Raw genomic sequence first — 21,339 nt, 5'->3', positions numbered from 1 at the left:
GTGTATTACCTATGTGCCAGAGAAGTTGCCTGGCAAGTACGGCGTTCATTCTGAAGATTACTTACCGATACATACGGTAACGCCAGTAGTGGCAAGAATGTGAACTGTTTGGAAAAACGTACTGAAGTTAGTTTTTTTCCTTACTGTCGGGATATGGGGAGAGGGTTAAGACGATTACTTACGTATTTGTTGACATTAACTTCGACGGTCAACATGGACATGGAGCATTTGATTTGTATTGTGGAATTTTGCCATACGCAACCGATGATAACAAATACCCTGCGTACGACTTGTCCGCGCAAAACACAGTTCGAAAGAGGTTATGGTAGCACACAGACCGTACAGACTGCCATCTGTTGCTACGACGTTCAAGTTATACCGTACACGTTCTCAAGTTCAGATTGAATGCCTTGAATAATAGGCAACTTCTCTGACATAAAAACTGAAACTTGCTTCAAATCGCAGACTCGCAACAGTAACGTCATGACACACTTTGAAATGAACACCCAGTATTAAACAAATAACTAACATTATATTTCGACAAAATGAGATTTCCTACATATCAGCTGATCCATTCTCCGATAACTCCACATAAGAGTGGTAAAGTACCAGAGTTGCCTAACCCACAAATTTTGAAGCCTCTGACATCTGCACAGAATGACTGCAAATTATCATTTCTGTGAGTGGCAAAGTACATATTAGGTAAATATTAGATTGGTAAAGGAGAAATAATTTCCATTTGAGAGCACATAATTTTAAAAAAAGACACTCAAGTTTAGACTTTTAGAAATTGAAGTATTTTCTATAGTTGTGAACAGAATATAATGATGTCAGTTCCGTGCCCTCTCTCTTTACAAGCATTGTGCGCTATAGCGAGAACAAAAGGCGGCCCTCCAGGTGGTGTTTTTTTTTTAAGTAGGTTATTTTACGACGCTTTATCAACATCTTAGGTTATTTAGCGTCTGAATGAGATGAAGGTGTTAATGCCAGTGAAATGAGTCCGGGGTCCAGCACCGAAAGTTATCCAGCATTTGCTCATATTGGGTTGAGGGAAAACCCCGGAAAAAACCTCAACCAGGTAGCTTGCCCCGACCGGGAATCGAACCCGGGCCACCTGGTTTCGCAGCCAGACGCGCTGACCATTACTCCACAGGTGTGGACTTCCACGTGGTGTTATGGGACATGAACATTAAGATTTATCTCCTCTTTACATAATATGTAAAATATGTAATATTACTAAGAATATGGAAACTCAACTATAACCATATCAGAACCGCAAATCGCCGACATTTGTCATTTTCAGTAGCCTATAAGTAAAGGAATGCAATATGTAATTACATAAGAATCCAGGCCCTAGAGATAGTGCATGATATAGTGATATCAAAATAACCAGTGCTCTAACATTAAATACCTTACTCGATACTGATGATCAAGTCATAATTTCCAATTCAGAGGATAATTTACAAAGAGGATTATATACATTAAATAAAATATTAAAAGATTTTGGGATGGAAATTTCAGCACAAAAATTAAAGGTAATGGCATTTTTAGGACAAGACCCAGTCAGAAGTAAGATAATACACAATAACCAATGCCTCGAACAAGTGCAAAATTTCAATTATCTGGGTTGTGAAATATCATATCAAAATGAAAAAGATGTGAACAAGAAAATTACCAAATTTACACAAATTCTAGGAATAATAAACAATACATTAAAAGCTAAATAAGTACAAAAATCTACAACAATAAAAATATATAATACACTAGCATTACCCTCCCTTTTATACGGAAGTGAGATTTGGACATTAAAAAAAAAGACATGAACAGAATCAAAGCAACGGAAATGAAATTTTTGAGGAGGACAGCAGGATATACTCTTTTAGACCGAAAAAGGAATGAAGAAATTTTAGAACAATTAGAAGTAGAGTCAGTAGAGGAAAAAATCAGCAGATACAAATTCAATTGGCTAGATCATGTAAGAATGGAAAATTCAAGAATCCCAAAAATTATGATGCAGTATAAACCTAGAGGACATCGTCGACCAGGAAGACCTTTTGAAGACTTCTAAATGGGGCCGAAACAGGTCTACAGAGGCCTAATTCGTGAAGGATGATGATGATGATGATGGTGATTACTGTGATGGTAATGTGATGATTGTTGTGATAATATGGTTGTTCTGAAGGTTGTGTGGTAGTAAATTTGGTGATGGTGGTGTGATGATGAATTCTGTATGGTTGTTGAGATTATTGTGATATTAGTGGTTGTTTTTGTGGTTGTGTGGTGATAATTTTTAAGGTAATGATATGGTGATGAATTTTGTGACAATACTGTTTATTAGTTGTTGCAGTGACTGTGGTGACCATGACTCACTTGCAGGAAGTGGCTGGACAGTGCGTCTATGAGGTGTGCCTTGTCGAGTTGGTGCAGAACAGGAGACTGAGCCACGGCTTGGAACTCCTCGCGCAGGAAGTGCAGTGCCTGCCGGTGAACCCAGGCAGAGCCGTGGGGCTGGCTACCCCAGCGCAGGACACTGGGCAGCGATTCCAGCGACAGCCACTCCAGGATGAGGTCCTCACAGCCTTGCGCCAGGATGTCGAGCTCCAGGAACCGGCCGATCTGGTACAGCTCCATGGCCTCCTCGAGGGGGCTGGGCCGCGTGCGCCCCGTGTGGGTCAGCGCCTGCACCTCGCCCAGGCTGCCCGCCCCACTGCCACAGCCGCTGCCCCGCAGGATCAGCGACAGGTCCACGGTGTCCAGGTACACGGCGTGGAGCAGCACCTTGGCGTAGCGCTTGGGGATCACGCCCTCGTCCAACACGATGCGCGTGGGGATGTGCAGGGCTCTCTCCGTGTGCTCCTCCCCCGAGCGCGTGCGTCGTTGGATCAAGTTGCGGAAGAACGGAGAGCGAGCGCTCAGAATGGCTTTGTGGCAGGGCAGCTCCAGCTTCGGTCGAAAGCCGTACTCCGAGCTGCCCGAATCGGGGCGCTGGTACTCTCCGCCCCCGTTGCCGCCCCCGTCCGACGTGAACACGAGGGCGGCGTCGGCATAGTCACCCGTCTCCAGCAAATAACACAGGTCGTGCTCCAAGGGGTTGGGCGTGCCGAACTCCTCCCCTAGCCGTCGGAGCAGAGCGAGGTCAACAGTTCCGTCGTGCGTACAGATGTCGCCCGTGTACAGGTACCGAAGTAGGGCCGAGAACATCTGAACGTCGACACCCGGGGTGCGCAGTTCGAGGCATATGCGAGCCCCGTAGCCTGGGCACCCGGCCAGCAGGTCTCGGAAGTAGGGACAGCGTGCAGAAAGAAGAGCGCGGTGGACCGGGAAGCAGACTCCGCGGAACACCAGGTCGGCGTCCGTGCAATACTTGAAGTCGTACAGCGTGGACAGGTCCTGCTTGTAGGTGGCGGCGGGCGGCCGAGCGAGCTCGGCCTGCACAGACAAGTCCTTCAGCGCGGCGAGGGCCTCGTACTCCTCCAGCAGCGCCCCCACCTCCAGGGGCCCCCACTCGGCGACGAGCTCCCGCAGCACACGCCCATGATCGCACGCCTTCGACGACCGCCGGCGACGAATGAACTTCTTGCGCAGCGTTGCAAACCCTGTCACTTTCTTTTTTCTCTCCCTAAGCACAAAGAAAAGTTTGATGTCACGCAACATTAAATCAAACCCAAAAACATTTAAATATCACATCTTTAAACCCTGATAGAGCCGATATTTAACTCTTGTGGTGAATTTCGGTAAAGTCGAGAGGGCCTAATTAGTCAAATCCACTCTCCCAAAGTCGATGCTGGGGCCCTCTGCGATCTTTTATGATGCAAAAGAGTGTGTTGTTCAGAAAGCAACGGGAAGCAACTACATATCTTTTCCAAGAAAAAACGCAAATATGGCATGATAAGTCTTTTCACGGTAAAATATACTGAACGTAAACTATCCCTCCAATCGAGAAAAGTTCAGGGCAGAAGAAGGTATCGCATGATTGACAACATGGATCATATGCAGAGACTAAGGCCGGGTGCACATAGAATCAGACGCGGTGCGACGGTCACGAGCAGACACAGGGAGACAACATCAAATGACTGCTTGAAGTTCGTCACGAGGAGACAGACAGCTGCAGTGTGCTGCGCATGTGTTAGTAGTGGCTATGATTGCACGCTTTCACTATCTACAAATACTATATTGTTGTGTAGTGCACATTATTCATAATGGAGCTCGATGCGGATAAATGAGTTGTTTTAGTACAGGAAATATACATTCTGTAAAATCTTTGAAACAGTATCACGATAATAATGTGATTTCTAAAAATATGTGAGAAATTGCAAATGAGATGAAAGCACCAGGTGAATAATAATATTGATAATAACTTGTTATAGGCCTACTTCTTTGCTCTATACTATAACTCATTATTGATTTAATATATTATTTTTCTTATTATGAGTCGTGAAGTAGTCATAATCATAGAAAATGACGTTGGTGCTACATTGGTAGTATTTAATTTTAAGACTCTTTGAATCGTACAGATTTTTAGGCATATTAGGCATTCTTAGGAATTAATAACCAAATACAATAGAATTTCTCATATAGACAGTCCTCTTTCATTGACGCCATTTTCTAGCCTAGGCCAGTTTTCCAAACCCACACAGCCAGCAAATCAGTTGTCGCGAGCAGACAGTTTTAAGCTGTCGCAAAGCGTTGTAAAGCAAAACATAGCGTCGCGTCTCGCCTCGCCGCGTCTGATTCTGTGTGCACCCAGTTTAAGAGGAAGGCGGAAAATAGGAAAGATTGGAGAATGCTAGGTTTGAAATGAAAGATCTGCCATTGGGCAGAGAACTACAAATGAATGAATTTTGATAAAAAAGGAAGAAAAAAAGAAATTGTAAATACTTAGTTTTTCTGGGACACTTCCTTTGTTATTCATAAAATGTTTGTTCTCGAATAGCAGGTACTGTGGCCCTGCACAGAAGATAACATGCCACATTCACAGATCAATTTACTATCATGAATACTGAATGATGATAATGAATAAGATTAATGAAGAAATGGTAGAATGGTAAAATGCTGGAAAGAGAAACAACAATATTCCGCAAAAACTTGTTCCAGACAACCCTGATGGAAAAGTTAATACTTAGCCATTTGGCTAGGACTGTGACTTGTTCATCAACGTCAAAGTGATTATTATTTACTGTGTTTACATAATAGTTATTTATGCAACAACTGGATAATCTTGGTCATTATGGAATGAGTGAATGTTTGTCGCACTCACTATCGTTCATGTGACAATTTTCACGAGTGTCATAATAAGAAATGTTATGTTTTATTTAACGACGCTCGCAACTGCAGAGGTTATATCAGCGTCGCCGGATGTGCCGGAATTTTGTCCCGCAGGAGTTCTTTTACATGCCAGTAAATCTACTGACATGAGCCTGTCACATTTAAGCACACTTAAATGCCATCGACCTGGCCCGGGATCGAACCCGCAACCTTGGGCATAAAGGCCAGCGCTATACCAACTTGCCAACCAGGTCGACGTCATAATAAGATTATCCACTAGTTGGATACAACATTTTATGACATCTCAGCATTATAAATTGTAGGAAATAAATTATTAAATAATTCTGCATCCATAGCTGACATAATAATAATAATAATAATAATAATAATAATAATAATAATAATAATATTAATAATTTATTTGAACGATCATAATAATGGTACACTTTTGGTTCACACTCCCGATAAAGCAAAAGCTTGTGGCTGGGAGTGGAGTTTACATCGAATAATGAAAAAGTAATATTACAAGTTTAAGCCTACACTAAGATAATTATTTAATTGTTTAATTTAAATAATCAAATATATGTAAGCAAAAGTAAAGTGATGAATATCAAAATAATAAAACAAGAAAGAATAATATAAGAAATACAATGAAATTATATCAAATATATATAAGCAAAAGAAAGTGATGAATATCAAAATAATAATACAAGAAAGAATAATATACGAAATACAATGAAATTATATCAAATATATGTAAGCAAAAGAAAGTGATGAATATCAAAATAATAAAACAAGAAAGAATAATATAAGAAATACAATGAAATTATATCAAATATATGTAAGCAAAAGAAAGTGATGAATATCAAAATAATAATACAAGAAAGAATAATATAAGAAATACAATGAAATTATATCAAATATATGTAAGCAAAAGAAAGTGATGAATATTAAAATAATAATACAAGAAAGAATAATATAAGAAATACAATGAAATTATATCAAATATATGTAAGCAAAAGAAAGTGATGAATATCAAAATAATAAAACAAGAAATAATAATACAAGCAATAGAATGAAATTATATCAGGTAAAACATAGAAGATTCGGTTAACTAGAAAGTACAAATAATAAAATGAAATGAAAAATAATAAATAATGCAATTGTAAAATAAATGCAAAATATAATGCAATAATATAATGGAGTACAGTAATAATTATTATACACATAAATGATATTTTAGTTTTAATTGATTTATTAAAGATTGAAAGATTCCTAACTTAGAAAAATATTTGTTTTTTTTTTTTTCCAAAAATTTCATGTAAAGAAAAAGTGAAAAATAAAAAAAGTGAATATATATATATATATATATATATATATATATATATATGTATGTATATAATAAAATACTAATCAGTGTTTAAAGTGTTGATATGTTCGTATTGATTGTATCGACTAGTTGCACCTGACATTGGTACTGAATAAAGAGAAATGGATGGCCTTGCAGGTATTACAAACCCTAGTTACATCCTAGGTATCAAATTTTATGTTACAAATGCTCCTTTATTTTGTTAATATATTTTCTCTGAACCACAGAACTGTTTCGTGTGATATTACAAAAGTGATACAAAATTGTTAAAGACTGGAAATAAATAATACGTTACTGTCTGACCTGCATTTAATTTCTTGTTACGTGGCGCATAGGAGCGGTAAGCAAGATAGCCAGACAAGTTGCATGCATCCCCACCCAAGCATTCCGGTATTACATCATAGCGAATACATCATTGCTATTATTGGCACGTGTGCCATAATAAGCCAATTATGCACAATATTGGATGTAGTAACAACATGTTTATAATGCTAGGATGGCATAAAATAATTTTATCTTAATTTTAGTGCTGAAAAAGTGAGGAGTCCCTTACATGCAATAACCTAAAAAATAGTCTGGAAGCAAGACATTAACATGATCAGTAACATTGAAAATAGTCTGAAAATACTTAAGGCTCTGATGCAATTAATAGCACATAAAAGTATACTATAAATCTTGAGTACTGCAGTTTGCTACAATCCATTTGGGATTGAGGAACAAGAAAAGTTGTTTAGCCATTCACTTACATTGTTGATTTTACACACTTTAAAGAATTAAAACAGTCATTTTATTTAAATGCTAACATTAATTCTACTTTACTACTTAAATTACTGTATTTTTCTTAAGTGTGATTTTCTTAAACAGATGTATGGATCCCCAATTTTGCAGCAAATTCCTTACAGGTCATGTTGAAAGTTTCTGAACTCATTCTGGATTTTTGTGGAGTCCACATTAAGAAAAAACTCTCTCTACTGAAGCATTACTTCTAGAAAGACTCAGACATTGTTCAATAAACTTGCGGAGTTATGCACAGGAAATAATTTTCTCAAAGAAAAAAATAAGAAATGTCACTCCAAAAGTAGTATTTCCTTCATTCCATTTTGTTATTTTCTCTGAAGTCACATATTTCTTTAGGCAAGAAATTTCGATTTGTTACCAGAAGTAACTTTCCTGTAATAATGTGAAACTAATTTACCTTAGTTGACTAGTTTCGGCTTCATTTGTAGCCATCTTCAGATACTAAGTTAGTCTACTAAAGTATGCTTAGTTTCACATTAACACAGAAAAGTTGTTTCTATAACAAATCTTAAGTGACAGAAGTGTTAAAAATGTATATTCAAGAAATTTCATCATATTATAAATATCTTCATTCAGGTCGTTTGAAGAAAAATGAACTCTCTTCAAATTTTTATCTTTCTGGAAGATATCTCAGCAATAGATATCTGTGAATGAATACCCAAGGTACTGAGATATTCAACAACACTTTCATAACTAACACTGAAAATGCGGGGATATCTGGAGAAGTTTAATAATAACCTGGGGGCTATCCAGGCACGAATTTTGTTCAGGGACAAAAAGGAAAAATTGGGAACTGCTCCCAGAAAAGGGGACATCTGGTAACCTTACCTTAGTGGAACATGATGCCTTTACTGTGTTACTAACTAAAGTGCTAAAAACGAAAGAATTCCACGTAATGATTTATGCAGAGTTTTCTGAACTGAACTGATGTTCCAACTAACTTATATACAGACGTGGACAAATTATTAACAAAATTGACGATTTTTTATGATAATTCTATTTACAAAATTTGACTTTTCAATTTAGACTACAGTTGACAATTTTGCATATTTACTTCATTATAGAAGACAGAAATATGCAAAAAGTCAACTGTAGTTTAAATTGAAGAGTCAGGTTTTGTAAAAATATATAATAAAAATCAATTTTGCTAATAATTTGTAAATTAGCAAAAATGTCAACTGCATTGAAGAGTCATATTTTGTAAAAATATAAAACAAAAATCTTCAATTTTGCTAATAATTTGGAAATATCCAAAATGTCAACTGTGGTCCAAATTGAAGAATCGAATTTTGTAAAAATATACAATAAAAACCTACAGTTTTGCTAATAATTTGTAAATATGGAAAAATATTAAATGTAGTCCAAATTGAGGAGTTAAATTTTAAAAAATATACAATACAAATCTTCAATTTTGCTAATAATTTGGAAATGCACAAAAATGTCAACTGTAGTCTAAATTGAAGAATCATATTTTGTAAAAATATATAATAAAAATCTCAAATTTTGCTAATAATTTGTCCACGTCTGTATATTACTTACTTACAGTTTATTAACTATTTACCTAATTACGCATCTATCCAACCATTTATACCTTAATGTCCTCAATGTCTTAAGGAACCTGAAAATGAGGGGACCTCTACAAATGATAGAAAATTCATCGTTCTGTATTTTTGTAAACAAAGGGACAATACTCCATAAGTTCAAAAAGAACAGGAATCCACTCATCTGGAGAATTATAACACACTACTCCAATCTCCTAATCCTTCTTAATGGAAAGCCACTTCTGCTTTCCTTCACTGTTCGACATAATCTATGCATTCAATTCTGTCAACATGAAAATGCTTTCAACAATATGTTGGCACATCTGTTATTGATTTTAGACTTACATGTGACATTAAACTGAAGCTCTATGGTGCTGCCTCTAAGAATACTTTCAACATGGAATAAATCAATACAATAAAGCTACACAGTAGTTAAGTGCCTCACTCAAACTTTCAAACTTTATTACTTCCATTTTTAAACCTCAAAATAACAAACAAGTTTTGTACATACATCTATACTTGTACATACATCTATACTATTACAGATTTCAATTTTTGTTTTCATTTCAACAGAAAAAAATTCAGATTCACAACCAGACATGAAATCCAGAACCGCAAAAAAATACGAGTCATTAGATATATATAAACACTAGGGTTTTGTGCAGCAAATGCTGCAAACTAAGTCCATAAGAAGTTCAAATAAAAAATTGTTCCGATTTATTTTCAATGAAGAATACCAGACATTTTGAAAGTTATTTGCTTCCATAATAGTGAAACATACTCCCTCTGAATGCTTTTTATGCCAAATACTTAATTTTGATGTAGTTTAAAGACGCAGCTAAAATAGGAAGTATGACTCAATTACGACCTAGGAAAATTAGAGAATCACACACATTAATATCTACATCACACCGCCATTAGATATATGAAAAAGACCCACACACAACTGGATGAATAACTATAAAAATATTTCATTTGTAATAACAATATTGTAACCTTACATAACATTTCATAGCTTAAAAAAAACACGCATGCACGCACACGCACATTCTTCCTTTGTATACTAGAAGGTTTGCAGAGTTCTTTGAAGATGGCAGGAGTAGTGTGGTTCTCAAGTCATCAATAAGGAAGCTTTCTCTCGCTAGTTCGTAGATGAGTGTGAGTGATGTGCATTTTGACACACCGAGCGCAGCTTTCAAGAACAGTGCCGCGATCTTTTCTAACGTTTTCAGATCGCTAAGACTAAGTTTCTCCCATATCAGTCACAAGCTATGTATAGCTGAGAATGGGCATTATGTCCTGGAATAAAATCATGGCCGTGACTAGTGATATTGCTGTTATGTTGCTGATGACTTTAATTTCTGCTCTGTTCTTGTCTCAGATATGGTTTCTGAAGGATCTAGTGGTTGCTGCAGTGTGATATCCAAGTATTTAAATGCACTGACTATTACCAGTGGTTGTCCTTTGTAGTGTAATGTGTCTTCTTTGGATAGCTTACTGCCTTTTCTGAATATCATTTGCACTGTCTTCGATTTGTTTATTGAGAAATGGTTTCTGTTTGCCCACCCAGTCAGGGCATCTTTGCTTCCTGCAAGTCACTCTTGCTCGGCGAGGTTTATCGTTGGAACCAGAAGCTATCAGGCAGGTGAAGTTTGAGACAAAATGGTTTTATTTCAAAGGACCAGTCTCTATAATCACTAGCAGACTGTATTGTAGGGGACATCGTGGAACTAGGACACAGAGACCTCACAGTCCATACTCCACTATTAAATCAATCACTCGATTGAGGTTTATGCACTTCGTCATAACTATCATTGAGTACTGACATTTTAGACTCCGCTGTAACTTGGATAACTCAAAGTCAACAATTATTTTTAATAGAAAATTAAGTTATTTTAAACTGTTCACTAATCATTAACTCAATACACTCACACACGTAATTTATATTTATAGCGAAAACGTGTTCAACTTGACGTAACAACAATAACAACAGACTAGCAGACAGTAATATCAGATGAAAGGCCAGACATGCAGCAGCTAAACTTGATCTCTGATGACTTTTAATGTACGTCCAAGTCATAAGCAGACAGTCTTCGCAAGTGCTTTTCTTCTTATGCTTCCACAGCAACCTACTCTACTGCATCTCTTAGTTTTCCTAACATTTCCAAGTAGGCTACTTCCACTTTTCAGCCTTTCAGTGCTTGTAAGTTTGTTTTTCTTAAAGGTAATATCACACGAGTAACAGGAGTTGTGATAAATGGTAAGCCTCACACTAGATGCATATGTATGACAATTGTATAAAACTCCCTGACTAAAGATCAACTTTGATCGAAGATCGAAAAGTGAACCGAGTTCAGACACTTCTTCTATTGTATAAAACTTTTCTGCGATCAAATTACCTTGGTTCAAATGCAATCTAAGTTCACGTGAAAAGGATTTGGCAACATCGCATAAACAGGTGAAATACGTGATGCGCGGACAGGTTTGTTCAGTGTTGCCAATCTAGCGACTTTAACTCTTTTTCAACAACAATTTCTTTTAACTTTTATATTGCTTAAATAGGATTTAGTGACCTTTTTAGCACCCCATAGTGACAAAATTTAATCTTTCTTTGTTGATAATGAGAAATCTAGCGACTTTACAACTACTTTTTGGCGACTTTCCGTATTACACTCTGTTGGAGGCACTGGTTTTTTGTGCAATGTAAATAATGGCGGACAATAAGAAGAAGGTTCACTGTTCTCCGAGTTGTTATCTTGTTATGGTGTTTGATACTGCTAAACATAATAAAGCTTTATAAAACGACAATTTTCGTTTAGTAACACAGTTGATTGAACATTTATGAATGTACCTATCATATCCATTAATAATTAATGGTTGTTATAAACATAATATAATTATAGGTTATGTTATTTGATACGGCTGAACACGATAGAGCCTTATAAAATATAAGATTGTTTGTGTATTAAGGCAAGAAATTGAAAGAAATATATATAAATGTACCTATCATACCTATTAATATTAATAATAATGGATATTTCACTTGCACAATCTGTCACTCGTATATTTCAAACAGAAAAGAAATAACTGAACTTGGATCATCGAACTTAATCGGAGAAATTTCTTCAGTCAAAGTTGACTTTAGTTTGAGACAAATTAATCTCAGATTAGACTTTATACAACACAAAATTCCAAGTTCAGCTGAAACAAGGATCAATTTAACCTCTAATCTAAGATTAAATGGTTTATACAATCGGGCCATACCATCTATAATAAAAATGCAGTAGATTGACAAATTATATGTATAGAGCTGCAGCAGATGATTAAACAATATCATCTCAGTAACTTATTAGCAATATGTTTACTGTCCTACATGGTTGAATAAGTAGAAAAGGACTTTTCCTTTGCAGTCTGATGCACACGCAAAATATAGGCCTAAGGTTTCTGCAATTATGTATATAATTAATAGTTTGATGAAAGCTGAGAACAAAATATTTCCAACAGCAATATTAAATAATTTAATAAATTCCAGTAATACTTTTTTTCTGAACTACCATTTGAAAAAATAGTTTCAACAGAAAGACACTCTAATGTATTTTAGGCAAATATCGTATTACCATAATTGTAAGTCTAGTTGTTTGCGACAATGACTCCTAACCCGAAGGTTTTGGGTTCTATTCCAATTCTGTCAACGGATTTTTCCTTCGTTAGGAATTATTTCTTGGTATATAAAGCCTAGGTGTTTGTGTTGTCCTTAATATTACGTTAGATTTAAATACATGTAAGTGTAAGGAGGGACCTAGCGCACCCTACCGAAAATCCGTTGTAAATAGTCTCTTACGGGATCACCAGGAATCACTCGCAACCTGATGGACTTACATCCATCCATATACAGGTCGGAAAATCCGAGTGTAATTAAAAAATACAATGTTCATTGTTTGTCATGGTAGACGACCACATTGCACTAATCAGATTAGTAAGGTCACCATGAATGCTATGCATGTCATATTAGCCTATTTATTTTATAGGCCTACATCCTTCTCAGTCATGTGGATTAGCTCACCACATGATCTCTAAAGAGCTCCCCTTTTTTTAGGAGGCCTTAGCCCTTCACGGGAAATTCATAGGCTATTTCAATTCAATTCAATTCAACATCCTTCTACTCTTCATATTTCACCGTCTCTGCAGCTCATCTCTGGAACTCTCTACCACAACATGTCAGAGACTGTCGGACATTGTCTAGTTTCAAAAATAAATTAAAATTGTACTTTTTGAATTAGATTCCTTTCAGTTATAAGCCCTTTTCTCTGCCATAGTTTTGTAAAAATATAGGCTATATATTTATTTTTCCTTCCTTTCCCCTTTTTGTTCTCTTTATGAGCCCATGAATTTATTATCATAACCTTTTTATCGTTAATTTTGTTTAATTTTCGTATTTCTTTTCTTTTTTATTATTATTTTATTACATTCCATTTTGATATATTCTTCCTTACGTTTTTCCATATTAACCATTTGTACTAAATGAGTTGCTTTCACTATATTCCAATATATTTTACTTTCTTTTTTTTTTCTATTATGGTATTATTTTCATTTTGTTTACTGTCGATTTTATTATGTTATTATTATTATTTTTTTTGTAATATGTTAGTATTCTGTTCTTTAACTTTTTGTTAAATTTTAACTGCTTGTATACTTTGTGACCTGGTAGAGTGTAAGAGAAGGCCCTATGGCCTTAACTCTGCCAGTATAAATAAAGAATTATTATTATCATCATCATCATCATCATCATTATTATTATTACTGTTATTATTATTATCCGTAGCATGGTGCAGAAGAGTTGGTAGTTCTTGGAAAGAGGAAAGGAGTTAAGGGTCAGACAAGGCAGTGGCAAAACCTCATTTCACCACATGTGCATTTTGACAGCTGTCATGTGTCCTCTATTATAAATACAGATGCAGATTTAATATGACGGTAATTTAACAATGAACGCAGACTCTATGTGAGAATAACAGAAATTTATACAAGTCAGAAGTGCATTATTCCTTCGCCTCAAAGGCTACGGTATATCAACACTTGTGGTGTTTAGCAGAGGTGGCCAAAGCAATCGCATGCAACTTCTTTGTCACTCTTGTGCGGTTGTTCAAAAATCCTGACTAAGACAGTGAATCCTGTAAGCTTCTTGTTATTGCTGCTATTACGACAATCATGTAACATGTCTGACAGCTTGGCAATGGTACAGTACACGACACGTGTCACTGTACTAATTGTGGTTGTAGTTTAGTTTCACCCTTCTTTTCACAGATGTACCTAGTTCAACATCTGCAATCACTAAATCTATCATTGAAAAGATAAAATAAGCTTATTTCTGATTTAGCACAGACTGTGTTCAGCTTATAGAGTAAAATAAGTCTTTCAGAAAGACTTTTAGATTAAAACACTATTTTGCTCACTTCACTTCTACGAAAAAAAATCTTGGAAAATTTGTCTGTAATTGAAGAAGAAAAAGAAGATTACACTTGTAAATTATATGATCTGGCAGGAGAAATTAATCACAGATTAGACAATTAATGATCTTAGAGCATTTTTAAATCTTAAATCACTTTTTCTTTTTAATTCCTTTCTTGTTGACACAATGAAGAATGGCTGTCCTGTTACAAGACCAATTGTGGTTGATTAGGAAGCTGTAGAGTTGAAGCTACTGGAGATTTAAGAGGACAAAGGATTAAAACAGTTGAATCTAAGTAGCTGTTCAACCACTGAACTTTCGAGACAAATAACTGAACAAAACTACCCTACCTAAAATTAAAAGAATGTAAGTTACTAAGAGACTTATCTTCATTTTTGGGACAATCTATTCGTGTGAGTCATTGTATTCAACACTTCAATTTATTGAATCTTAGCATTTTGCTGTTTTAAGTAGTGAATTTGTTCGAATTGCCTTAACTAATCAACAATAATTCAACATTGTTGTGTTAAGAGATACAGAAATGCTCAGTTCCCTATTTAACTTAATCAATCAATCATGGTCTACAACCTACATGTTTGTCAATTAAAAATCCGGGAGCTATATATAGCGATCCATGGTAATGTGTCTCTACTTAAACAGTAAAAGGTAAAGGTATCCCCGTAACATACCATGAAGGCACTTGGGGGGCATGGAGGTAGAGCCCCATGCTTTCGTGACCTCGGCACTAGAATGAGGTGGTGTGGTCGGCACCACGCTCTGACCACCTTTTACTCCCGGGAAAGACCCGGTACTCAATTTTATAGGAGGCTGAGTGAACCTCGGGTCCATTCTGAAAGTCTGGCAACGAGAAAAAATCCTGTCACAACCTGGGATCGAACCCCGGACCTTCCAGTCCGTAGCCAGCTGCTCTACCAACTGAGCTATCCGGCCGTCCTACTTAAACAGTTTTAACACTAATTTGGTCCAGGTAAAATACTAATTTTTACTCTATTTGTAGGGATCTATTGTGCTTTTGGTCTAGGAAAAATACTTGTTTTTTACTAAAACATTCTTTTCTTCACTGATTTATAGGAATGCTAAAGTTGTTTTAACACAAATTTGGTCCACTGTAAAATATAACTGGTCCAGAGAAAATAAATACTATTATTATTTATTTTATTTATACCTTAAGTTTTAACGCCCGAAAATAACTACAGCTCTCTTCAATGTTTGTCCCCTAGATTATGGCTCCCAAAGGTCACGTAATTGGCCACCCCTGATATATAGTATTTAGCGTGAGCTAGGTATTAGGCCTATACTCCAGTTCCTGACTTCACGCGTGATCTTGAGTCATTACATGAAAGAAACACATAAGCCTCGGCTATCTCACATATTTCCTTACCTGTCCAAACTAACCGTATTCACACTTTAATAGGCTATTTAAAAGTTAATATAACGCGTCTGCTGTACGCATACATGTAATTTTTAGAATTGGCCATTTAAACAATAGGGATACTAGCTACATGGACATAGGCTACTTTTCTTTTCGTGCTGTTAAAATTAGCCTATAGAATATTACAATACGCACACTTCCCCACGTATCAGTTAGCTCTTGATATGGCGCTCTTGAACATGTACGAAAACTGCCTTATGTTTTGATCACATATCTCTGAAGCAGCATATAAACAGAAGTTACCTCACAACCACAGACAGCTGATCGCTGGTGCCTGATGGAGCAATTCCAGTATGAAAACCTCCGGACAAACGAGCTGCTTGAGACGTTGAACCGACTCTACTCTGGGGCTCTCCAGTTGGATTGGAGGCAGAAGCTCCCATTCTTCCAGTCATACGTTCATCTCCTGTCCAGCAACTCCTTTGCAACGCACAAGGAATAAGGGCTCGAAATAGGTTCATTGCTTGCCCAGCACCCAGGCTGTAAAATGTCATAACACATTTGTAATGTACGATTATGAAGTCGGTGAAGATATAAGATGTACTAAACAGTAATCATCTTGAAAATAAATATACATATTTAAACAGTAGCAAATTAGTTATTTAAAGTTAACAACCAATGACCTGTAAAACTTCTAAATGGGCTAGGCTGTGTAACTAAAACGCCTATATTTCAAATAACAGTGATTTTTAAAGAAACAGGGTAAATTCTTATATAATAATCAATTTTATAGGTGTTCTTACCTGAGACTAAAACTTGCATTTTGTAATAAAGTCTAGTCCACGCCTATAATCTTCACAAACATAAAATATAAACACCAATTAGCATGAACAGTCGCCATGTTTACATTTGTCGAACTTCAAATTCCATTCCCGTATGCTGGCGGTAGTATTACAACTACGCATAGAAACGTTTGCAGTATTTAAAATAGTGTAAATGGTATTATCCAAAACTAATATATATAATCGGAATTCTGATTGAAAGTCGAGAATTGTAAAACCACTATAGTTTTTTACGGTTGAGACTTTCTCACTGCCTCTATGAGTGTACGGTGACACCTGCGTGATCGTGAATGTCTAAAAATGTTTGCCATGTCCAAAGATGACAGAAGCTATCGGAAGTTGTAGGAACCATGACTAAAGATTATCATCGGGGGGAATTAATTTACGACTACAAAATTAACTGGATTAGGTTCATTTGTGGAAATAATAAAAATGTATTGTATTTGCGGTTAAATGTAAAAGATGACGAGTTCTTTTCCTGTTAGCCACTGTTTACTTAAATATTCTCTTTTCGATCTCCTGTCCAGTGGCGTAACTAGAGGCTTGGAGACAGTTTTGAAAAGTTTCAAGGTGAACCCCTCCCCCTTCCATACCTTTAAGTTTTACAAAGTGACACCCTTACATGTTTTGTAATATCTGAATAATTTCTGTATTACATATATTAGAAATAAATAAATAAAATAATAGATATTCCGATTTTTTTCTCTTATACGCAGGAAGGACCCGAAAGCTTGCATTGTGGCCTGATGCTTATTGTACTTATCACTCCTTTTCTAAATGATTCGGTAGCCGAATGGCCGCGCTCTTGTACAAGTACAGCACGCCGCACCGTGAACTTAACACGGGCTATGGTATGAATAATGATGATAGCCTATGTGAATTAATTATGGCGAAATGAGTTCGAGGTCTAATTCTGCTTCAATTGGTTGAGAGAAAATTCAGGGGGGGGGGGAACACACCAATCAGGATTTGAACCCGAGTGGTACCTTTCATATATAGTTCATTCATATTTACTGATTTCAAAATCAAACATTTGCAAACATTTATACAAATCAAAACTATGATTTCAACATTAATTTATTTAGTAAACATCAGTTAGAGAAATTATTGATTTTTACATTATGAAATAAAATTTGAATAAAATACGGGACTGTTCCTGTATTTATATTACGTAAATAGTTGTTTGTGAATATCGTTTTAATAACACCCTCGCTCTCTCTTTTCTATCTCTCTCGTTCACTATCTCTCGATTACAGATGCATGCAACACATTGCAACAGGAGAGATTGCATTATTGAATTGAACTTTTGTAGAATTATTATTATTATTATTATTATTATTATTATTATTATTATTATTATTATATTTTAATTATGAAGTTACGTGCAAATATTTTAATTGTTATAGCTTATTTGCCAGACGTCTAGATCTCGGTTATTTATTTTTTTTGCAAGGCTATCAAGGCTGACATTGATTGTGAATCTATCATAAGTAATATCAGCCTTCGTATTCCTACTAAGGAATTAGGATTTCAAACAAATTTTTACACCAGAAATTCAAAATCTCTTTCTCCGGTCTGTAGATGCATAAAATAAGCCAATTTACATGGGATGAATTTACATCCATTTAATGAACAATAAAGACTATTTATTGGTATGTATGTCCTTTCTTTTCATTACTTTTATTTATGTTTTGTTTGTATAGATATTAATTTAATTATTGTCGTTTATCATTTATATCCTTTGTTTCTTCTGTCTTTGTATTGTGCTGAACCATAATTCTCCTCTGGCTATTGTCCAGCAAACAAATAATAATAATAATAATAATAATAATAATAATAATAATAATAATAATAATAGTAATAATAATAATAATAATAATAGTAATAATAATAATAATAATAATAATAGTAATAATAATAATAATAATAGTAATAATAATAATAGTAATAATAATAATAATAATAGTAATAATAATAATAATAATAATAGTAATAATAATAATAGTAATAATAATAATAATAATAATAATAATAATAAGAGGGTGGAAGTGCATTATATAGCGAAATTTATAAACTTGTACTTGCTATTTGGGAAAAGGAAATTGTACCAGAACAATGGAAGGAGACCATAATTGTACCTATTTTTAAAAAGGGGGACAAAACCAACTGTGGTAACTTTCGAGGAATATCACTTTTGTTGACGTCGTACAAAATTTTGTCCAATATTCTTTTGAGAAGATTAACTCCGTACGTAGATGAAATTATTGGGGATCATCAGTGCGATTTTCGGCGTAATAGATCGACTATTAATCAGATTTTTTGTATTCGACAGATAATGGAGAAAAAATGGGAGTATAAGGGTACAGTGCATCAGTTATTCATAGATTTAAAAAAGGCATATGACTCGGTTAAGAAGGAAGTATTATATGATATTCTTATTGAATTTGGTATTCCCAAGAAACTAGTTCGCTTAATTAAAATGTGTCTCAGTGAAACATACAGCAGAGTCCGTATAGGTCAGTTTCTATCTGATGCTTTTCCAATTCACTGCGGGCTAAAGCAGGGAGATGCACTATCACCTTTACTTTTTAACTTCGCTTTAGAATATGCCATTAGGAAAGTTCAGGATAACAGGCAGGGTTTGGAATTGAACAGATTACATCAGCTTCTTGTCTATGCGGATGACGTGAATATGTTAGGAGAAAATACACAAACGATTAGGGAAAACACGGAAATTTTACTTGAAGCAAGTAAAGCGATCGGTTTGGAAGTAAATCCCGAAAAGACAAAGTATATGATTATGTCTCGTGACCAGAATATTGTACGAAATGGAAATATAAAAATTGGAGATTTAGCCTTCGAAGAGGTAGAAAAATTCAAATATCTTGGAGCAACAGTAACAAATATAAATGACACTCGGGAGGAAATTAAACGCAGAATAAATATGGGAAATGTGTGTTATTATTCGGTTGAGAAGCTCTTATCATCCAGTCTGCTGTCCAAAAATCTGAAAGTTAGAATTTATAAAACAGTTATATTACCGGTTCTTCTGCATGGTTGTGAAACTTGGACTCTCACTCTGAGAGAGGAATATAGGTTAAGGGTGTTTGAGAATAAGGTGCTTAGGAAAATATTTGGGGCTAAGCGGGATGAAGTTACAGGAGAATGGAGAAAGTTACACAACGCAGAACTGCACGCATTGTATTCTTCACCTGACATAATTAGGAACATTAAATCCAGACGTTTGAGATGGGCAGGGCATGTAGCACGTATGGGCGAATGCAGAAATGCATATAGAGTGTTAGTTGGGAGACCGGAGGGAAAAAGACCTTTAGGGAGGCCGAGACGTAGATGGGAGGATAATATTAAAATGGATTTGAGGGAGGTGGGATATGATGATAGAGACTGGATTAATCTTGCACAGGATAGGGACCGATGGCGGGCTTATGTGAAGGCGGCAATGAAGCTTCGGGTTCCTTAAAAGCCATTTGTAAGTAAGTAATAATAATAATAATAATTTAATAGGAGTTTAATATAGCAATTCCTTTGTTTTTTTTTTTTTTTTTTTTTTTTTTAGAACTTTTAACATGTACGTGTATGATGTATGATGAAATGACGTCATTGTTATGTTTCCATAGTTACCAAGTATCTTCACAGCCTATGATCTCTACGTGAATAGTATTAACAATATTTTTATTTCACGGTAATGTTTGCATTCTTAAGTCTATGTTAACGCTTGAGATGGAGCAAGCCACTTAATGTCCGAAGTGTACACAAATTATATTTTTGCATACAATTGATTTCAGTGTAGATATTGGCCATTGATCGCAGGTTGTACTTCCTTTGCTCCTTGTCCTCTCTATGTTAAACTCTCTCTCAATTAGAATGTAGGTGCAGACACCCGGAGCCAGGTCCGTGACTACAGGATGCGTAAAAAGAAGTGACTAGCAGGTACCTGACGTTTATTCCCGTCATCAATCACCTTGTCCAACACACGCCTGCGCAGTCGATACGGAAGTGACCTCTACAACTGCCTTGGAGGAAAAATAAACCTGGAAGCAGCTACGAGGAAAAGTCACTAAAACCGATCGTGCTCTGTCAACCGCCTGCCGATTCTGTGACGATTGTCCAGTGAATCGGCACGTTCGCACGTGTCGGCGGCTCCACCCAAGGCCTAACACAGCGATGACGTTGCTGGGAGAATGGATTACAAATATTGTGACACTGCGAGAAAATGGAGGTTTAGCGCATGCTACCCTCTGTCCGCTCATCCACCAGTTTTTGCACAGAGATTTATTTTGAGCTATTTGGCCGATTTTGTTCAAATTCAATATTTGAAACAGTACAACCGGAAATTATGTAACTAAAGTACAATCCTTTCCGTTTTTTTAAATAAACAAAAAAATCAAACTTTTTTATTTGGTTATTTAAACGACGCTGGTATCAACTATTATTTTACTTAAAAAGGAGTAAGATAGAAAGATATTTGATAGCCGTCTCAACCAGGGTTTAATAATCGGCCTCCAAATCAATTCTAAAAGAATATTTATGTTTCATTCATTTTTGCTTTAATAGAAACCCTAGTTAGGTAGGCTATCATTGAAAAAGGTATTGGAAATGCAACAAACAATAATTTAGACTACAACACAAATTACATTTTATAAAGAATATAAATGATGATTAAT

At 35.7% G+C, this 21,339-nt stretch overlaps 1 protein-coding gene across 1 annotated transcript in view; it reads right to left on the bottom strand.

Annotated features, from left to right (window-relative positions):
- The window catches only part of LOC138698608 (BTB/POZ domain-containing protein 7), a 46,146-nt gene extending 29,228 nt beyond the window's left edge, over nucleotides 1-16,918 (bottom strand). Inside the window, exons 1-3 of the mRNA XM_069824656.1 lie at nucleotides 16,616-16,918; nucleotides 16,116-16,352; nucleotides 2,371-3,619 (exon numbers count right to left, since the gene is read on the bottom strand). Of these exons, the coding sequence (XP_069680757.1) occupies nucleotides 2,371-3,619; nucleotides 16,116-16,333 (1,467 nt within the window). The 5' untranslated portion in view covers nucleotides 16,334-16,352; nucleotides 16,616-16,918. The remainder of the gene's footprint in view (nucleotides 1-2,370; nucleotides 3,620-16,115; nucleotides 16,353-16,615) is intronic.
- Nucleotides 16,919-21,339: the final 4,421 nt, after the last annotated feature.

Source organism: Periplaneta americana, chromosome 4 (genome assembly GCF_040183065.1).
Source record: "Periplaneta americana isolate PAMFEO1 chromosome 4, P.americana_PAMFEO1_priV1, whole genome shotgun sequence".
Taxonomy (NCBI): domain Eukaryota; kingdom Metazoa; phylum Arthropoda; class Insecta; order Blattodea; family Blattidae; genus Periplaneta; species Periplaneta americana.
Note: the sequence above shows the minus strand (reverse complement) of the source record. Positions and strands in the feature narration are given on the sequence as shown.